The sequence below is a fragment of the Batrachochytrium dendrobatidis genome, assembly GCF_000203795.2.
Source record: "Batrachochytrium dendrobatidis JAM81 unplaced genomic scaffold BATDEscaffold_8, whole genome shotgun sequence".
NCBI classification, from domain to species: domain Eukaryota; kingdom Fungi; phylum Chytridiomycota; class Chytridiomycetes; order Rhizophydiales; genus Batrachochytrium; species Batrachochytrium dendrobatidis.
In genome coordinates this window covers 637,406-655,790 of record NW_006281106.1, presented here as the reverse complement: position 1 = coordinate 655,790, position 18,385 = coordinate 637,406, and the positions used below count along the sequence as shown (strand labels likewise).

Below are 18,385 nucleotides of genomic sequence, written 5' to 3'. Positions count from 1 at the left end.
GTTTAAGATATAACAGAGACGGGTTTGTAAAGTTGGATTCACAATATCGGAAATTAAACTCAATATATGGTTTCAAACTTGGTAATCGTGCAATATATGACTATGCCAATGAGGATAGTCTCAGCTCAGAACCATATCTGATTGTATATATATCGTATGATGAACACTGTTTGGAAGAGTTGAAACTATTTATTGAAAAAGCTGTGCAGTCAATGTCTAGTAAGAAAGCGCAAAGATCTAATCACTGTTTATTTTGAAGCAAGGTATAGAACAGTGATTGCGAGATAGTGCTCCATCTTGCGTGAACACGGCTGTAAAATTATATTTCCTTAGATCATGTGATGGTTGCAACTCTGATCTTCAGCTAGACGGCACTGCACACTACAGGCAAGCCTTGCTTGATAAGATGCTTTTTGCCAATTATAATGAAGCAAGGTATAAAAATACCACAGTATGATGAACAAGCTCCAACTATCAATCCTGATATTTTGATATGCAAAATTATCATGCTGTGCTTAGCAAATATGCATTCAAGCATCACTTGACCATTGCGGTCATATTTAGTTGATGTGGTATATCAACAGTCGACTTTTGAGCAACTTTTATTTGTAAAATCAAATGGGTGCTAAACACAGAATACTGTTATGCAAGTAACGCTAGTCCATCCAAGCATAAACTGGCAGCTGGTGGCCAATGCAGAGATCCCTCTTTATTCAAGTATTACTTGTTGTAACAAGTGATCTCGTATTTGTGAATCGCCAGTCCTAGATCATTCTGTCTGTCTGCTGATGAACTTTTGGATACAGTTCATTTAGAATTGCAACAAGTTAGAGCTCCACTCTCTTCTTATGCTCCACACATATTTCAATTATAAATGCATTTATTGATTAAAGAATGGAATATGTAATGAATGATGGTGTCGTTTTAGGCAGACAAATCGATGTTAAATATCTGAGCGTTCCAACAAAACATTAAGATTTACAAATATATTCCAATCAATACACAAATGACTAATCTAAAATGAAATATTTAGAATCTAGTGCTGAATGTTAGTTGTTTCTGTAGGTAGATCGAAATCCAAGACCAAGTGCCTCTGCCATAATGAAGAATAGTTCTGTATTGTCCATGACTTTGGCACAGTGCTGGCGCCAGTTAGATGGTCCATGACAATAAACATCGACAGTTTGAAGAGAGTGAACACTTTGACTATCTGTTGGAGGGTTCATGCCGCTCTTTTTGATACCAGATGGCTCAGCCGGGCTGGCTTGGTAAATGGATTCCCGGCTAGTAATATTGAACTTGCTCTTAAGCACAGTATTCTCGACCACAGCTTGGCGACTAAGTGGGTTCGTACCAAGTCCTGGAATGTCGCGAATTTGCCAGTTTTCAACACTCTGAGGACCATCTACTTTACCAGTGGCAAGACGGTAACGTCCTTGCCATTTGGTTGGCATGTCATTTTCATCCATAACAGAGTCAATCCATCCAGCCGTATCATATTCACCAATAGCAAGATGTTTTTGGAACTGAATGCCTGCATCTTTACCAGCACCAAGAATATTGGTATCATCGTCTGGGAGCGCGTTCAAGTACTTGGTATCAACAGTACCATAAGTGTCAAATGCCTGTGAATGATCAGCAGTGGCAATAATCGCAGTATTGTCACCATGTTTCAACGCCCAGTCTTTGGTGGCCTTGATAGTGCGATCTAATTCGAGCAGATCAGCAAGACCACGATCATAGTCTAATGCGTGCATTGCCTTGTCGATAGATGCGGCTTCGGCCATAAGGAAAAATCCATCAGAGCATCGTTTAGGATCGGATAGTGCCTCGATGGCTTTTTGAGTCATAAGTTCTAGACCAGGTTGATCGAGTGCAGAACCAACACCATCTGGACCAGACTTTTTGTTGAGTTTCAAGTTTTCAAGACGAAGAGTGCGATCGTACCATGTATCCATGTGCGAAGCAGTAAAAATACCAAGAAGCGGTTCAGTAGTAGGTGCCTTTTCAAGCTCAGCCTTGGACTTGACTACATTGTATCCGAATTTCTTGTAAAGAGCATAATAGTCAACGGGTGATTTGCAAGCTGTACCGTTGGTTTTGAGGCAGAATGTCGAACCACCTCCACCAAGCAGTACGTCAGCTTGTACTGGTTTTGGCGTCCATGTCAAATTATTTGGCTTGATTACTTTAAGCATTTGGTCTGCAACTGACTGATATTCGTATCTGGAACGAGTGTGCGAGTACATTGCTGCAGGAGTAGCGTCATATATGGCTGCAGTGGTAACAACACCAATGCACATTTTGGGTCGATTACCACGAATATACTCGGCAAGTGTTTCAACTTTAGGATCGTCAAGAATATCATCAGACGTATCGGCATACACGTTCAGACCACTCACCCAGCCTTTTTGACCAGTAAGATATGCAGATGCAGAGTTTGCAGAATCAGTAATGATTGCGTCAATTCCATTAGTTGCAATTTTACCAATCGAGCCAAGTTTTTCGAGTTCCAGAAAATTGGACCCAAACTTGCCAAACTTGGTAGTTTTGGATATATACCGAGCAGCAGCAATCATGGATGGCTGGATTAAATTATTGTCAATGATATCATGAGTCAGTTACTTGGACTGCAATCATACAATGTTTCAAAACACAAAGCATGAGTGACTTACTGCCATACCATCACCGATAAATAAAACCAGATTTTTAGTTTTTCGGCTGCTAATCTTGCGAACAGTCCACGTGGCATCAACAGTTTGGTTTCCGCTCTTGAGAGACAAAACATAGTCGCCTGACTTTTTGATTGCAACGGATCGGAGAGCAAGACGGGTAGCAGTGACAGTGGTCATTTGATTGGCGTCACGGGCAGCACCATCGACGGCATAGGTAAAATTCCAGGATTCGGCAGCAGCAAACGAAGATTTGAAAAATTTATCAATGGGAACATTGTTGATAGTGGCTTTAAGTTGTGATAGATCGGGAGTGGCAGTAGCACCAATGTTATGCAGTTCGATAGAAATATCAAAATGTTGATCAGGGAGAAACTCGGCACCGTCAACAGGCTAATGCCGTGTAATATGAATTATAGTTGATACAGTCAGCAGTATGTTAAATTACATGGCCAATTACAATATTGACAAGATAACACAATGGCTGACAAATAAAACTCGACACTTGACATTCAAGTCCAGTTGATCAGTCGTATTATCAATGTATATCTATACATACCACAAGAGATAAAAGTGAATCGCCAGCAGCAGCACGGTAGCGATGTGTTTGACCAGGAGTTGGTCCTTGAACAGCAGCAGATACTGCGAGTGCAGCAACAAGTGTAGCAGAAGCAATTTTTAGCAGCATAGTAAATGTAATTGTAGCAGTACTATTTTTTAATTGCAATGCAAAGTGGATCCAATGAAATCTTCACCTTGAATGTGGGCTATTCGGATTTTAATCAGTTTATATTAGCTTGTTTTGTTCACACGTGCAATTATGATTGATGGCTGCTAACCCTCCACTTACAGGGCTGATGGATAAATTCCTAGCATGCCGAGGATTCCTGAAACTTTATTGGCTTGATAATCAATCAGCTGCTGAAAATTTTACGGGGCTATTGCGAAAGTTATTGCGCCTTGGTGCAATTAACACTCTTGATTGGGTTTCATATATAGTTTGTGGCTGAATGTAATGTATTATGCACGTAGATTTCACTTGATGTGTTAGTAATTGATATTGTGCTCAGCATGAGAAGCTGTACAAATTCATAAAAACTGCTGCGTATGCCACACATCAGTCTACATAAATTCAAACAAAACAATCAGATTTACATGAATTGATGGTAAATATGCTCAACCAGCTAAAAGTTGACAGCACGAGATTCAAACAAGTCGTCCTTTATTCGGTATCAATTGTAAACTTTTGTAAAATTGGATTTGTAACACGATCGTTAGCTTTAGAAAGCAACAGTGAAGTATCTACACTAGGGTATTTTTGCTTGATTTCAGCAACAATCTTGTTGATAAGCTCATGTTTTTGCAAAACAGCAGTGTCCAAAACCAATTCGCATGTTTGCATGGAAACCACTTTGGTTTTTTTAGTATACTCCAATGCATCACCAACGTTGCCTGAAATGCAGTATGCCTTGATCAATGATTCAAAAGTGTCATCTGGGATAACACGAGTTACTTTGGATAGAATGTCCAAAATAATGTGGATAGATTGCACATCTCCAATGACACCATATCCTGTAATGACAGCCAGCAACGTATCAAACTGAATCATCTTGCACATGGCAATAGAAGCTTGCATGTCATGAAGAGCGCGATCGTTGATCAACGGGCCTTCCATAGTGGCAAGGGCTTTAACAACCCGCAACGTAGGTCGAGATTGCTTGATCATTAGCGAATAAACCCGCCAAAAACGACGACGATTCTTGGAATAAGCTAGCGCCACGAGTTCCTCTGCCTGTGTCTCGTAGTTGAAAGGAATCTGTGACAATCGCATTTCTGCCAGTAAGCTCAGAGTCATGACATGATCGCCTACTTGATTTGCAGCACATAGTTGGATATTCCAAAGAGTTGTTTCAATCAGTCCACCCTCTACTTTGAAATCCTGAAGATGCTGGTGAATTTTTTGGTGATTTTCTTTGAACAGATAGTATCTGCAAATATCTACCATGGTCGAGGTTGATGGACGCCCACCAGTGTTTCGCAGTAATTTCAAAGCACCCAGCATTGCGGACTCGTCATTATTTAGCAAATATGTTTTGATTAGTTCATTGAATGCTACGTCGGACTTGCCAAGCTTGCAGGCCATTTCAAAGTATGCTAGGCCACGAGTTTGTTGCGATGATAGCAAATAGACTCGTGCGAGATCATTCAAGATTGAGATTGTATCAGTTGGAAATCCACATTGTTTCATATCAGCATAAAGAGCTTCCACTGTTTTAGTATCTCCAATATACGCATGAGTATGGATCATAAGCTCATAGGTTTGGGCATCTGGTTTTACACCAACCGATTGCATGATATGAAATATTCTCACAGCATAGTCTCGTCTGGCTTCCACTGATTGATGGCGAAGGATGTTGAATCTGCAAGTGAGGACACTATAGATGAGCAGACTGAAATGACTGGATGATAGGCGTTTAAGAATACTTGGATTATGTTTTTCGAACTGATGAAATAGCAAGAATGCCTTGGCAATTCTGTCGGCATCTAAATGCGATGATAACTGGAATAATAGCTGCGAGTCGAGCTCCTTATCCTTTTTTTTTGTAGACCATTGACCATTTAAAACAGATGCCAAGATCGGATCAGTGTAGGGCTGATGCATATTTTGGGATGAGTATTGATGGTTTACAGGTATTTCCTGTGAATTTGATATATGAGCATTGTTATGTTTATTAGATGTAGCATTAGTCAAGTGGTTGCGAGAGTGCGACGGATGAACAGTATTATAAAAAGGTTGTGCTGGAGTTGCTGTAATACATTGTAATAAAGATTGAATGGGGAGAAGCGGATGTCTTGAGATACTTGGCATGATGGTTGTCTGGAATACTCCAGGCACAGCTTGTAGCAACCTTGAGATGATCATAATACTGATGTAGCCAGTTTTTATCACTGCATTCACGTAAAAGAGCTTTGTATTGCAGCAACTTTTGCTTTAGAATAGAAAGGGTTAAAACCAGTTATGCTTCTCTACTACAAACTGACTTTAATCGTCAACTCTTCCATAAACACAGCATCCATCATATAATACAACCAAACCATCTCTTTCTCTACTTTTGGTATAATTATACATTGTACAGCCAAGTTTGAATCCAGATTCATTCATTGCAATCCAGATATTTGTTTCGACGTTCTCAATCTTACGTGAATATGACAGTAAAACAAGTTGCACAACCTTGACATGGATTTAGTAGCACTGAAGGATGGAATTTGAAATTCAATTAAAGTAATTTATTCTATCCTGCAATCGACTTTTCTTCCTTCTCCTTAGTCTCCATCATAGCTGCATATACATTTATCAACAATAAATCAAACCCATCACGAATAGCTTCTGGATCCTGATCTAAAGAAGTGTAAAACAATGGTGCTTTTATCAAAGTTTTATGTGCTATACAATCAACGCGAAACAATTAGATACTCTTACATGGTAAACTAGACTGATCATTTAGATGAACAAGCATACTGGATCTACAAGTTTACTCCATAATAACCACTTACTCATTTTAACCTTGGACTTGCTGGACGAATTAACCAATCGATGAGCAAATACTGCGCACTGATTGCTTTTTATGGCTGGAAATAGGTCAGGCCTGTAATTTAAAAATTTAGTGATATTTTCCTTGACATAGTACCTGTTGAAACAACGGACAAATAAGCATGCAGCTATTATACCATAGATCCAGCTCTCTATCTTGTTTTAAATCTGGAGATGTGACAAATAATACACCTTGTATTTGAGTTGAGACGACCGGCCAACAAGAATGGAATCTATGATTTAGTAGTTTAATAAATGTGTATTTTGTTTCAGTTTAGATTAATGATAAAAGCAACTGTCGACATACTCTGAATCACCACTGCAGTCCCAAAGCTCGACTAATTTAAAATGTGGATTGGTTTTTAAAGTTAGTTTAATAGTTGCTGAATAATCAAGTTTTTATTACCATTGCTTCTAACCATGCACATACCTTCCAAATTGAGTTCTTTCCACTTGTGTGTTTTACCATCAGAAACAATCTTGCGGTCAAATTCTAGAATTCTATTAATGCATGTTAAACCATGTTAAATCATGCTATACCAGTGGTAATCCTGGGTCCATATTACAGATATATTTGCAATTGACCTGCAGTGTAGCATGAAATTATGCGTTGGTATAGCAACAAAAGAAATGTATCTTACCGGACACCTTGAGTTGGATGGTATTCGCTGCTGTTGATGCTATCAGATAACTCGGCAATATAATTGCATATTGCAGTTTTTCCTACTTTTGAAGGTCCTACTACAAATATCGTGACTTTTGAAGTATCTGCCATTTAGTTTCAAAGTTTATGGCTAGAAACAAAGGATATGAAAATGGCGAGATGAAATGAAATGAGAAATTGTCAACAACCACACCATCAGCGTGTATCATGTTTTTCAAGTACTCACGTAAATTTCATTCAACCGCTTTTGAACCTTGAACTTTCCTTTCCTCCAAAACGAACATTCGAAGTAAACATTGCGTGGCCAGCATGGAGGCAACTGTTACATTCCCAAGATTGTTTTCTTGAACTAGAGCACGAACGTATCTGATTAAAAAGACAACTTGGGCCAAACGCGCTTTCCCTCACAATTCTTATCCAGATCGAAAACGGAATGACTTCTCTGTGTAACTCCCAGTTTCCAGCCCAGCTACTATGCAAGGATATTCTTTCAAAACTGCCTAGTGGAATTGATATGAGGCCACTTGAGTTGGATGACTATCAAAAAGGCATGTGCAATGCTATATCTATTTAGACTTTGACACACTGCCTTCATTATTCCAAGTGGCCGTATTCAAATCATATATACTGCCTTGATGTCAATCTACTTTGCTAAATTTGACTTGATTTAAGCCAGGGTGATATTGCGTACTTTATTGTGTGATATAAACATGCGTACCAGTATGAATATCAATAGAGTTATGGTTATGAACTAAAAATCAAATGTATTTCAAGCCCACGTCTTGCTGTACAGCTAAACATAAAGGGATACATGACTGTTTTTTGCATCCAAGTCGGTCAACTGTTTCTAACAAAATATATACAATTTTGGGTTGACAGGATATCTAGAAACGCTTGCAGAGCTGACTACTGTGGGGAATGTCACAAAGGAGATGTTTGAAAGTATTTGAATTTAAATTTGACATTGAAAGTAGGATGTGGTACAATGTGCTAAATTGTATATGTATTAGATAGGTTCAAATTGATGCAAGATCGGAATGATCAGTATATGTGTGTCGTATTATATGATTGTAGCACCAAGAGAGTTGTTGGGTATGTTTTTAATCGATATGCAACAGACCATGCTATTTGAAATATATTGAAATGCTGATTCAACTTTAGATCTGCGAATCTGCTACTTGAGCACAAGTTTATTCATGATTGTGGTTTGGTATGCTAGTATGGTCTATCTCAATATTAGGTATTAATGTGTTGGGAAGTAGACTAATCATGTTTAATGCTTATAGGCTGGTCACATTGAAGATGTTGTGATATCTGAATCACAGCGTGGAAAGGGCTTGGGAAAATGGTATGCTTTGCAAATGAGATCGAAAGGCTGCTAAATACAAAAACAAGTTCATTCATCTTGATTGACAATGCTCTGATAAACCATTTAGGCTCATTAAGCAGCTTGTTCATCTAGGGAAAACAAAGGGGGCGTACAAGGTATAGTATGCGATTGGGGTTAAGCTCAAGATAACAAAGACGATCTGACCAGACTTTTGCTGATGTAGACGCTTCTTGCATGTGCTGACAAGAATGTTGAGTTTTACGAGAAATGTGGACTCGAGCGAAAGGAGATTTCCATGGCCATATATTATCACTGACTTTCAAGTCCAAAATGTCTTGAGCTTTTTTACAAGACAATAATAGTATTTTGGAGTGTTATATCCTGTTTAAAACATGGAATATTGATGAAACTGGTTGATTTATACTGGAGTGTTTAATGAAACTTGCAATCATATTAGTTTCCAAAATGGAAAATGGAAAGCAATAATATTTTGAACAAGTTTGGATTTCTGACGGAATTTCAACAAAAATCAAACCAGAACTTGACTGTTTATGCCCAACCAGGCGCATTCGGTTGATAGAATGACAACTGCCAAGTATTCTCCGAATAAACTGTTCAAGACGACCATGTGAGTTGAGCATTGAATGCAATCATGTCATGAGTGATCCGACAGTAGTTCGTGCTAATTAGCATTTTATCGTGTTCGTATGATGGGCTGGTGAACAGTTCCTGCCAGTCGTTGCTAAGAGCTCTTGAAGATCCAGTCTTCTCATCAAAAGATCTGCACAGTAGTCTAGTCGAGTATGAACCCTTTCATATCCTTGGTGTAAACTACTATCAACCTCCATCGTCGGCATCTCGCAGTCTAGTCGAGTCCAAGCAGATCCAACTACAAAACATCAAGTTGACCATATGTGACGATAAAGAGCTGGCCTTTCTCTTGAGAATGAGTGACCATTTTGATCTTGACCAAGTGCAATGTCTTCTTATTCTACGAGAGTGTATTGAGCATGTGGAGCTGACTCCAGTCTCACTTCGAGCCATAGTCAGCGAGGGAAAACCAAAGGTAGAAAGTATTCCAGAATGCAACCTGTATACTAAAATACGAAATATCTGTAACGAGTGTTCTATTTCATGTACTTTAATGGCAATACTCTAGTACGACGATGAAACCTTTGCGTTTGTTCAGGATTATTATTTTCATGAGCGTCTCAACAAGCTATCTGTTTTGGCCACCATGCTTCGTATATCTTATGATCCGTCGCATTTCCATCATCAAATTGTATCAGAGAGTCTGGAAAATATTTTATCTGCAGCTTCTGACGATGGAGCTTTGTTTTATAGTCGTATCTTATCACAACTTACTGCAACTGGGGTAAAAAACATTCCTACACACTTCCAAGTAGATCCAGATCTAGCCCATATCTGGTCTTGTCAAAACCTGGAAGAACAGATTGCACTTGCCGAGATTTTAGTGTTGCTATTTTATGTTAGAGTGCCGTGTTCTCCATTTTCCATCACATCGGTTTATTCTACGTTGTACCAATTTTCTTTTGGCGTAGATCAGCCAAATAGATCTTATTTTAAAGAAACGCAGCATAAGCGCATGTCATATCTTAACCACCTATGCAATGTTGTTTGTGCTGAAACATTTCGCTTTGAAAATTGCATCGATTTTAACCACTCGACCCAGCTATTCGATGATTCGGCAGACTATGATCAGATTCCTGCACTCTTCTCAGACATGGCAGATACCATATGGAGTTCTCTTCAAGACAGACCTTCACATTTACCTGGAAATTTCGATGCTCTGGCTAATATGTCATGGGCCATTTTTCAGCAAGTGCTTGTTTTGCGCATTCCAGCTATCCCCACTGGCTCTGCGCGCGATTTCCTCTTGAAGATACGAGACAACAGCTCAGTTTCAGATCATGGTCCGCAGCGACTTTTACAGCATTCGTATCTTTCACAAAATGTCTTTGAGGGACTATTACAGTCGCTTGGTCAATCGCCCTATCACGGCGAAATTGGAAGTTGTGCAGCTCTCAAGAGTATTTTAAAAGGTGTTTTTATGGCCTTTTTTACGACCCAGAACGTGCCTTCATTACCAAAAAGAAATATACTGGTTAATTGCATGTCGAAGCTTTTTTCTGGAGAAGGAGAACTTTGCAAGCAATTTTGGGATGAGGATTACCCTGTAGATGAGCGTCGATCACTTCTCGATTCAACCCGCAGGCACTTTCCAATTGAATTTTCTCATTTTCTTGAACTTGTTGGCTCGCTCACCTCTAGTGCTGAAACGTCTGTAGTGACTTTGGCGTATCTTTCGGAAATCACATCATTTTCTGATTTACTTCGTAGCGGATACGAACCAGCGCCGAATGGTGTATTTGGCGAGCAGTTTCATTGGACTGGAGGCCCACTAGTATTTGGCTCTCGTTCTGTGTCTTTTTGTGCTCCGGTGGGCACATTGGCAACTCTTTCTGGCGAAGGAACCGTGATTTTAAACATGCATTACTCTGCGTGGGTGCTTTTTGAAGTCCTGCTAGAGTCTTTTCTTTTTAAATCAAACCATATTGACGACGCATTGGCTCCTGGCCCCTTAATAGGCACTGGCGAAACTACACTTGCAATTCTAAAGTTTCTGAGTATTTTTTTCAGTCATGCAGCTAGATCCACTGTCAATGCTTTGATGGTGCATTTAAGCGAGTGCTCTTTGCTGAAACAGTACGCACCTACACATAATTCAGAGCGATCAGAAAAACAGCGTCCGGAAGAACGTTTGGTTGCTCTCTTATCTTTGATTCTTGACAGAGTGTGTCTACAGCAATCGCCACATCTTGAGCTAGTCACATATTGCCTTGACACTCTTAGACTTCTTTTGGCTCATTATCCAAGTCTGGTGTGGCGGCATCTCCGTTCTCACATGCTTTTACCCCACTACTCTATAACACCGTTGGCTCCGCAACAACCATCTACCAGTTACATTCAACGATCAATTTTGCCACTGGAGCGATCTTCTGGATCATACCTTGCTACCAAGTCATTTTTGCTTCTATTTCAGGATCTTTTGGATGATTCGCAAGGTACCTTACAAGCCAAGTGGTCATATTTTGATTCAATGGATATTTTAGAGTCTTTTGATACACAACGCGCCGCTAATACTAAAGCAGATTCTTACCAGCGTGACGGGTTGTTTGATGATGTTGCATCACGAACAGAGGTTTTACAATCTATCTTGTCATTTCTGATTTACGATGTGTTTCCAACTTATCGTTCGTGGCGATATCAAAATATTTCCGACAAATTTCAAATCGGTGTCAGCATTTTAGCAGCATTCAACAAGATCCTTGACCATGTGTGCTGGGCTAATGAGAAGTTTGCGAGTTTGAAAGGCAATACGATTTCCACAGACATGACTCCCGCAAGTTCATATGCCTTTGTAGTCAACGCCTTTCTTCAAGCAGATTCTTCACAGTATGCAAGTGCACTTTTAGAACTGATTGGAACGGGGAATGAATCGTTGTTGTATTTGCACCGTCACCATCGATCAGTCGAGGCAAATCTATTGGAGCGTTGCGTTACTGATAGTTTGCGGTTTGCTGGTTCATTAATATTATGTCGAATCAAGTTTGGCAGACCTTTGTCGGTATTGGAGAACATGCTGCTAGATCGCACAATCAAGCGTAGTGCCAGCAGTCCTGTTGATTTAGTACATATTGTTGGCCGATATGTATTTTACGAACATAATCTAAATCTTTCCAAAGAGGCCATACACCTTTTGACGCTTGTGTGCCAGGCTACATCAGATGTGCACTCAAAATCAGTTTCTTTTGTTGGATACTTTGGAAAAGACGCTCAAGCATTTGCTGATTCTCTTAGCCGGATTGTACGAAACGATGGAGCAACTATTAGGTATAACTCTGAGATGCAAGATGCGGTACTTCACTTTGTCACGACTGCTTTGAAATCTCAACCTGGACTCTCAGCCTTGCTTTTTGCACCAGGAACAGCCAGTATCACTGATTTTTACCGTCCTGCATTACATCCCATTGCTGCTAAATCCGCCAATAGCGGTACCACATCAGAAAAAAAACAGTCACCATTAATTCTAGCAGTTATGGATATTATTACAGATTGGAAGCAGGGGCTTATCTTTCATCCCTTTGTTCTTGTTTCTAGCATGCGTCTTTTTGACTTGATTTGGCAAAATGCTCTAGATCACCGCAATACGTTGAGTTTTTTCCGCCAGTCAAAGTTTCTTTGGAACATTTTGCATAGCATGCTTACCGTCACATCAGTAGAAGTCTTGTCACAGTGCAAATCAGCAGACGATACAGAGCCTGTACAAATGTCAGCTCAAAATGATCTCATCCCGTGCGTATTAAATTCCTTGCAATCATTTGCCCTGCATATTTTGACTTTGGAGGCCTATTTTTCAATTGGAGTAGCTGGTATTAGCGATGCTCATCGCTCCATGATTCAGAAACTTGTTGGCGATGCGTTTCTATCAAAAGATTTATTTGCAGTTATATTCAATAATGAGCCTTTTCCTTTGGGCAGTGGTTCATTTGAAGCTGTGCATTCATTAGTTAAGCAGGAACATCCGCCTGTTAATCTGAGTCTATATTGCATTCCTCAAACCGCCACATTTAGCCGTCAAAGCCTGTTTGGAAAACGCTACATGTTTGACATTGACGTTTTGGCTAGACAGTTTGTGGCAACCAATAGTACACAAGGCGTATTTCCACCAAGTAGTTTGTTTTCCAACCGCAAAAAAACTCTCCAATATCTGGGAAAGTTGAATTGGGAATGGTCTCGTGCAGATTCCTTTTTGCAATTATTACAATCCATGGAATTTTCTATCGAAGTGCTCTGCGTCCAACTTTGGGATATCATTTGGCCAAAAAAAGGCTCACATCGCTCAAACAAATTAGCTGAAGAATCCCATACTTTTCAACTCATTGTCAGTCTTACCACACTATTGAATAATGACAAACGTTCCGAGCCTGTTATACTTCGGTATCGCACACTCTGTGCGCGTATGATTCGAGTTTTAACTATTTCGTGGATCCGATCCAAGACACTAACTGCATCAGCAGAGCCCTTTCAAGGCAATGCATTGGCAGTTTCTGAGCATTTACAATTAATTGGCAGCATTCAAGTTGCTTTAACCTCGCCATCACCATACGGACTAGGTCCAGTGGGATATCTGTCTATTTACGAGTTTCATATCGAGCTATTAATGTCTGCACTGCTGCTTATACATTCAATCAGTGAAAAATATCTCAAAAACAAGGGCACAGACTCGTCTGTTTCGGAAACACGAATTGCTGAAGTTTGCGAGCAACTAGTATCATTTATATGTCAAGCGCTTTCGTTTGTTTTATCGGCCGATCTGACAGACACACATAATTCTCATTTACGGATTGGACACGCTCTCATGATTGAGCTTTTAGAGTTGAAAGAGTTGCGTTCTTCTGTATGGCTATCTTCATTCGATCGATTCCAGATCATTCCTTTGATGCTGAATATTATCTCCAAGGCAGACACACCATTTTTTGAACATTGCCCAGAATCATTTGATATGATTTTAAATACGATTCTGTGCATTTCCTCAAATCCAAGGTTTGCAGAAAGGCTTGCAATTGAAGGCATTTTGACGGCTATTTCCAGCTCTGCGTTTGCCTCTCAAATGATCAATGGCATTGTTGGTACAATCACTCTGCAAGTCTCTGCCAGGATGCATCGTTCATGGGGACTCACACTTTCAATTTTAACACAGATGCTCGATGCTCTTGGACATAGTCCACAGTTTGCATTTGAGCTTATTTCCATTTTAAAACTGCTTATGCCGAACCTGCTATCTACATTTGAAGCTGTTGCTACTGGACCTATACTTTTTTCCAACATAAGTGAACTGGAACACGCCTCAGAATTAGTACTTTCGTTGACGCAGGTTCTTGGAGCACGCTCACATACACTAGGATATCAGGAACCCGAGATTCTATCGACACTACAAAATGCATCCCTTTATATACTCTCGTACTTTACACATCTGTTTTCTAGTCCATTGGAACTTGCAGCTATATGTGATTTTGCAATACGTTCCAATAGGACAGCTACTACTGGAGATGTAGCTCCAGCTCAACTTGAATCTGAGCATATTCATATCAAAATGCGGCGTATTACTCGCAACTTAATATCTTTGCTTGTCATTACAACGAATGCAGAGACTGCCATGCTGTCAGGAAGTGATATTACCATTCATAATACAACCAACAGTCTCGTGTTGCTTCAGAAACTGACTTTGGTACGAGATGAAACCAGTTCGTTTGGTACGCTTTTTAGTCTCATTCGACAAATTCTTGGATTTATGGAATCGTCAACTCGATCTACTCTGACTATTCGACAGCGGTCGGATTGCGAAGTATGTATACAGATCATTGAAGGGTTATTGTTGCTTCTTCTTTCACAATTGTTTGTATGCCAGACACTCTGTGAGAATACAGAGGATATTGCTACCGAGATGCTGCAAACTTTGGATGAGATGAAGCAGGTTCTTTCGCTAAAAGGCAACACTAGCAATCCTATGCTTTTGTCTGCAGCTTCTTCCTTGGAAATTGTTGCCTTTTTGGATAAAATATGCCAACGACGACTAAGAGTCAAATAATCAAGAATAAAGGTTTATACAAATGATTTATTTTACAGTTGTATTCGCGTAAAATGAAGCACTATCTTGCAGTGACTTTGCTGTGGTTACATATTCTTTGTTTCCTACTAGACATTGACTACTGCTTCTTTAATAGACATTTTCAATTTTTAAAACAGGTGTTCATTACATGATGCTCAGATCAAACTATGACTTTGAACCTTGTTTTTGAAATAGCCATATATTGCACAATCACCCAATGATTACTTGTAATATTTGACTTGGATGAAAGCAGTGCTGATTTGAGTGGAATGAGCATCTATTGTTCGTGTTTTCTGTATCATGACAATCTGGCTTGTTGGCATGACTAGTTTGTTGATCCTGTCGATCCAATATAAGATGTCACTCATCTGGTCTTGTTCCAACACGGGTTTTACCACTTCACATATATACATTCCGCACGCTAATTCAGAACAATCGTGTAATATCACAACAGCCTGCTTGATGCTATCAGAATGTTTCCAAGTCATAATGAAATCGGGTCGAGTATAAATATTTCCGTGTTCTCATTCCTTTTGTCTTGAGCTGTAAATTTATAAAACTTTTTATTCATTACATTTGGCGAGCGCTGTAGTTTTCAAAAAAAATAATCGACTCTATTAGCAGCTGTATTCTAACCTCTAGTTAATAATTGGGTTACAGCACAAGGAATCACTGCCTGTTTATTGAAATTATTAATTAAAAGTGCAATGTCTTTCAACACCAAAAACACAACTATCCAGCTTGGAGATACTGTGATTGCATATGTGGTCAGTGGATGATCTCGGTTTTATCATGCGTCATGTGTGTCTTGATTGTTTTAATGGAAATACACATCAATGCTAACTCTTGTTCTTACAACAGAATCCAGAAAATATGAAGAATATCCAAATTACAATCGACGGCAAGTACCAAAATCGATTTGGCACATTTTTTCATCACGATATGATAGGAAAGCAATGGGGATGCAAGGTACTTGTTGGAATCTGTAAATCTCGAGATGGTTGTGTTTTTGCTAGAGCTTGGCAGCCAAATAACAGACTCCTGTTTATGAATGTGATCACTGTCTGGATCATTAGTTACCTACTAGAACCAATACTGGATTCATTTATCTACTTGAACCTACGCCAGAGTTATGGACTCTGGTATTGCCGCATCGAACTCAGATTCTATACCAACCAGATATTTCGCTCATTTCATCATTCTTGGAACTACGGCCTGGAACTAAAGTCATTGAAGCAGGTGCTGTATATATTTCATGATTGGCAATGGATAATTTATGAAAAAGCATGCATTATTGACTTTAAAATCTGCATATCAAGGAACGGGAAGTGGATCGTTTTCTCACTCTGCTGCACGATCTGTTTCACCTGATGGCATGGTATATTCGTACGAGTTTCATCAAGAACGTGCCGAAAAGGCCAAGAGCGAGTTTGCCGACCATGGACTAAGTCATATAATTACCAGCTCTCATCGTGATGTGTGCAAAGATGGATTTGGCATTGAGAAACAAGTTACTGCAGGTATACTGATTATATTTCTACATGTCGGTTTTTGATATTAGCTTGATGTTATAATTGTCAATCTAATAGTGTGATTTTATATGCAATTTCTCTAGTATTTCTTGACTTGCCCTCGCCATGGGAAGCACTGGAGCATACAAAGCTGACATTTGATCCTACACGTGTTGGTAGAATATGCTGCTTCAGTCCCTGCATAGAGCAAGTTCAGCGCACTTGTGTTGAGTTACAAAGACTTGGGTTCCATGGTGAGTGGTGTAATTGATTTGCTTGAGGAATACTGACGTGATGTGCACTTTATAACCTTGCTCATCTCAAATACAATATAGATATTCGAATGTTTGAGTGCCTAGTCAGACCCTATGATATCCAAATGGTCAGTAACGAAGCGTTACCACTAGACAAACCAACACCTAAAGGAAGTGGAAAGATATATAAAAGACAGCTAAACATGGACGGATCTACTAGCGAGAATGTTGTTTTGGCATCAAAGCCTATGCCGAGTGTACGTGGCCATACTTCATTTTTGACCTTTGCTCTTCTGCTTCCTGTCGAAAAAGACATTTCAGAAACTGATCAAGTTGCTCATGACAGCGAATAAAACACTTTACATTTGATTTTGAGGTTTAATTACAAATGTGTTGTTTTATGTAAGATTTGGTTGAATTTGTGTTATTTCAATTTACAATTGAAAATCAGTGCAATGGAATCAGTGCAGTGGAATCAATGCATCACGTGAGTAGTGGATTTACTTTCAAACTGCTGCAAACTCGAACCTGGCAAATAGCAGCAACAGGACAGCCAATATGTTCTATAGGTGTGTTGCGAGGATGTTTGAATACGGGATGAATGATTGTTTATTTGAAAACGAAGATTTGGCTGTTATGCCGTCATGTGCATGCTGGACAGTTGGCTATTTGAACTATTGCAAATATCATCTCGTTAGTCCAGATATTCCAGAAACCATCAAATGTCATCAAGAATAGCCAACTAGCACTCTATTATGCATTGAAAACACTAAATATACACGAATTAACCTTCAATTCTAGGCGAGACCTGGGCTCTGTTTCACTGGTAATGCTGTCCGAAGCTGCCGAAATTATAGGCACATTGGCAGTGTTTGGTCGCACTGAACTGGACCATATTCAAAAGTGCACTAAAGAGGTTGCCAAATTCAGCGACATATGTCAGCAAGCAATCGAAAAGGCCGAGCTTAGAGATACTAATGGGTCAGATATTGGCATTCCTTTTCCGGTAAATCTGGTTGCTATGGAAACGATTTGCATTTAATATCGCATGATTGAGTTTGAACTCTTGTGCTGACCATAGATCTAAAATCTATCTGTTTTCAACTTCAGACGATTAGTGAGCAAATGAATGTTCTTGGCATCTTGGAGCTATTACCAATGTCGAGCGAAAGTGATTGTGAAAAGTATATTCCTTATTGTCTAGAGGCAGTAAAGTTTATTTCACATGTAAATCTAATTATTGAAGAATCAGAATACAATAATTGCGGTAATGCATATAGTTTAATCAATATATATGCTGTTTTCATCACTCGTCAAGACCGCATCCAAGATTTTAATGTCATGCTGATTTATCTATTGGCTTCATTTAGGTGTTCTTGCCGAATTGGATTCGTTCTTGTATGAATTGTGTACTCGTATGTTTCGAATTTCCGCAAAACATCCATCTTGTGCAGCTACTCTTACTTCGGCAATGTGGAAATGGGCAAAAGATCTTCATGCTCAGATATCTGAAACAACAAGTGTGTCACGATTCTCTTTTGATGACTATATTTAAAATATTTATATTTTTTCTGACAATCTATACTGCATATACTAGGTCATTTTCACATAAGATTGACTGTGGCAGCTCTTATTGGAATGCATCGTTCTTTCAAAATGGAATGGGCT

The 18,385-nt window shown here is 39.4% G+C and overlaps 6 protein-coding genes across 6 annotated transcripts; 3 read left to right on the top strand and 3 right to left on the bottom strand.

Moving 5' to 3' along the window:
• Positions 1–1,049: 1,049 nt before the first annotated feature.
• BATDEDRAFT_89910 (uncharacterized protein) lies at positions 1,050–3,360 on the bottom strand (the record flags this gene model as incomplete). The annotated part of the gene is made up of 3 exons (XM_006680013.1): positions 1,050–2,585; positions 2,676–3,065; positions 3,232–3,360. 3 exons carry the CDS (start codon positions 3,358–3,360, stop codon positions 1,050–1,052), a joined length of 2,055 nt encoding a protein of 684 aa, XP_006680076.1.
• A 534-nt stretch (positions 3,361–3,894) lies between these two features.
• BATDEDRAFT_25885 (uncharacterized protein) lies at positions 3,895–5,334 on the bottom strand (the record flags this gene model as incomplete). Its single annotated transcript, XM_006679842.1, has 1 exon — positions 3,895–5,334. One exon carries the CDS (start codon positions 5,332–5,334, stop codon positions 3,895–3,897), a length of 1,440 nt encoding a protein of 479 aa, XP_006679905.1.
• A 631-nt stretch (positions 5,335–5,965) lies between these two features.
• On the bottom strand, positions 5,966–7,039 carry BATDEDRAFT_89908 (uncharacterized protein; the record flags this gene model as incomplete). Its single annotated transcript, XM_006680012.1, has 5 exons — positions 5,966–6,117; positions 6,228–6,319; positions 6,572–6,602; positions 6,695–6,765; positions 6,906–7,039. The coding sequence occupies 5 exons, from the start codon at positions 7,037–7,039 to the stop codon at positions 5,966–5,968; spliced, it is 480 nt and encodes a 159-aa protein (XP_006680075.1).
• A 599-nt stretch (positions 7,040–7,638) lies between these two features.
• BATDEDRAFT_89743 (uncharacterized protein) lies at positions 7,639–8,419 on the top strand (the record flags this gene model as incomplete). The annotated part of the gene is made up of 5 exons (XM_006680120.1): positions 7,639–7,648; positions 7,939–8,020; positions 8,090–8,138; positions 8,215–8,276; positions 8,365–8,419. The coding sequence occupies 5 exons, from the start codon at positions 7,639–7,641 to the stop codon at positions 8,417–8,419; spliced, it is 258 nt and encodes an 85-aa protein (XP_006680183.1).
• Positions 8,420–8,809: 390 nt separating this feature from the next.
• BATDEDRAFT_89744 (uncharacterized protein) lies at positions 8,810–14,931 on the top strand (the record flags this gene model as incomplete). The annotated part of the gene is made up of 3 exons (XM_006680119.1): positions 8,810–8,886; positions 8,985–9,324; positions 9,418–14,931. The coding sequence occupies 3 exons, from the start codon at positions 8,810–8,812 to the stop codon at positions 14,929–14,931; spliced, it is 5,931 nt and encodes a 1,976-aa protein (XP_006680182.1).
• Positions 14,932–15,659: 728 nt separating this feature from the next.
• On the top strand, positions 15,660–17,070 carry BATDEDRAFT_89745 (tRNA 1-methyladenosine methyltransferase subunit GCD14; the record flags this gene model as incomplete). Its single annotated transcript, XM_006680118.1, has 6 exons — positions 15,660–15,719; positions 15,814–15,921; positions 16,029–16,191; positions 16,272–16,472; positions 16,568–16,717; positions 16,799–17,070. The coding sequence occupies 6 exons, from the start codon at positions 15,660–15,662 to the stop codon at positions 17,068–17,070; spliced, it is 954 nt and encodes a 317-aa protein (XP_006680181.1).
• Between the last annotated feature and the right edge of the window lie 1,315 nt (positions 17,071–18,385).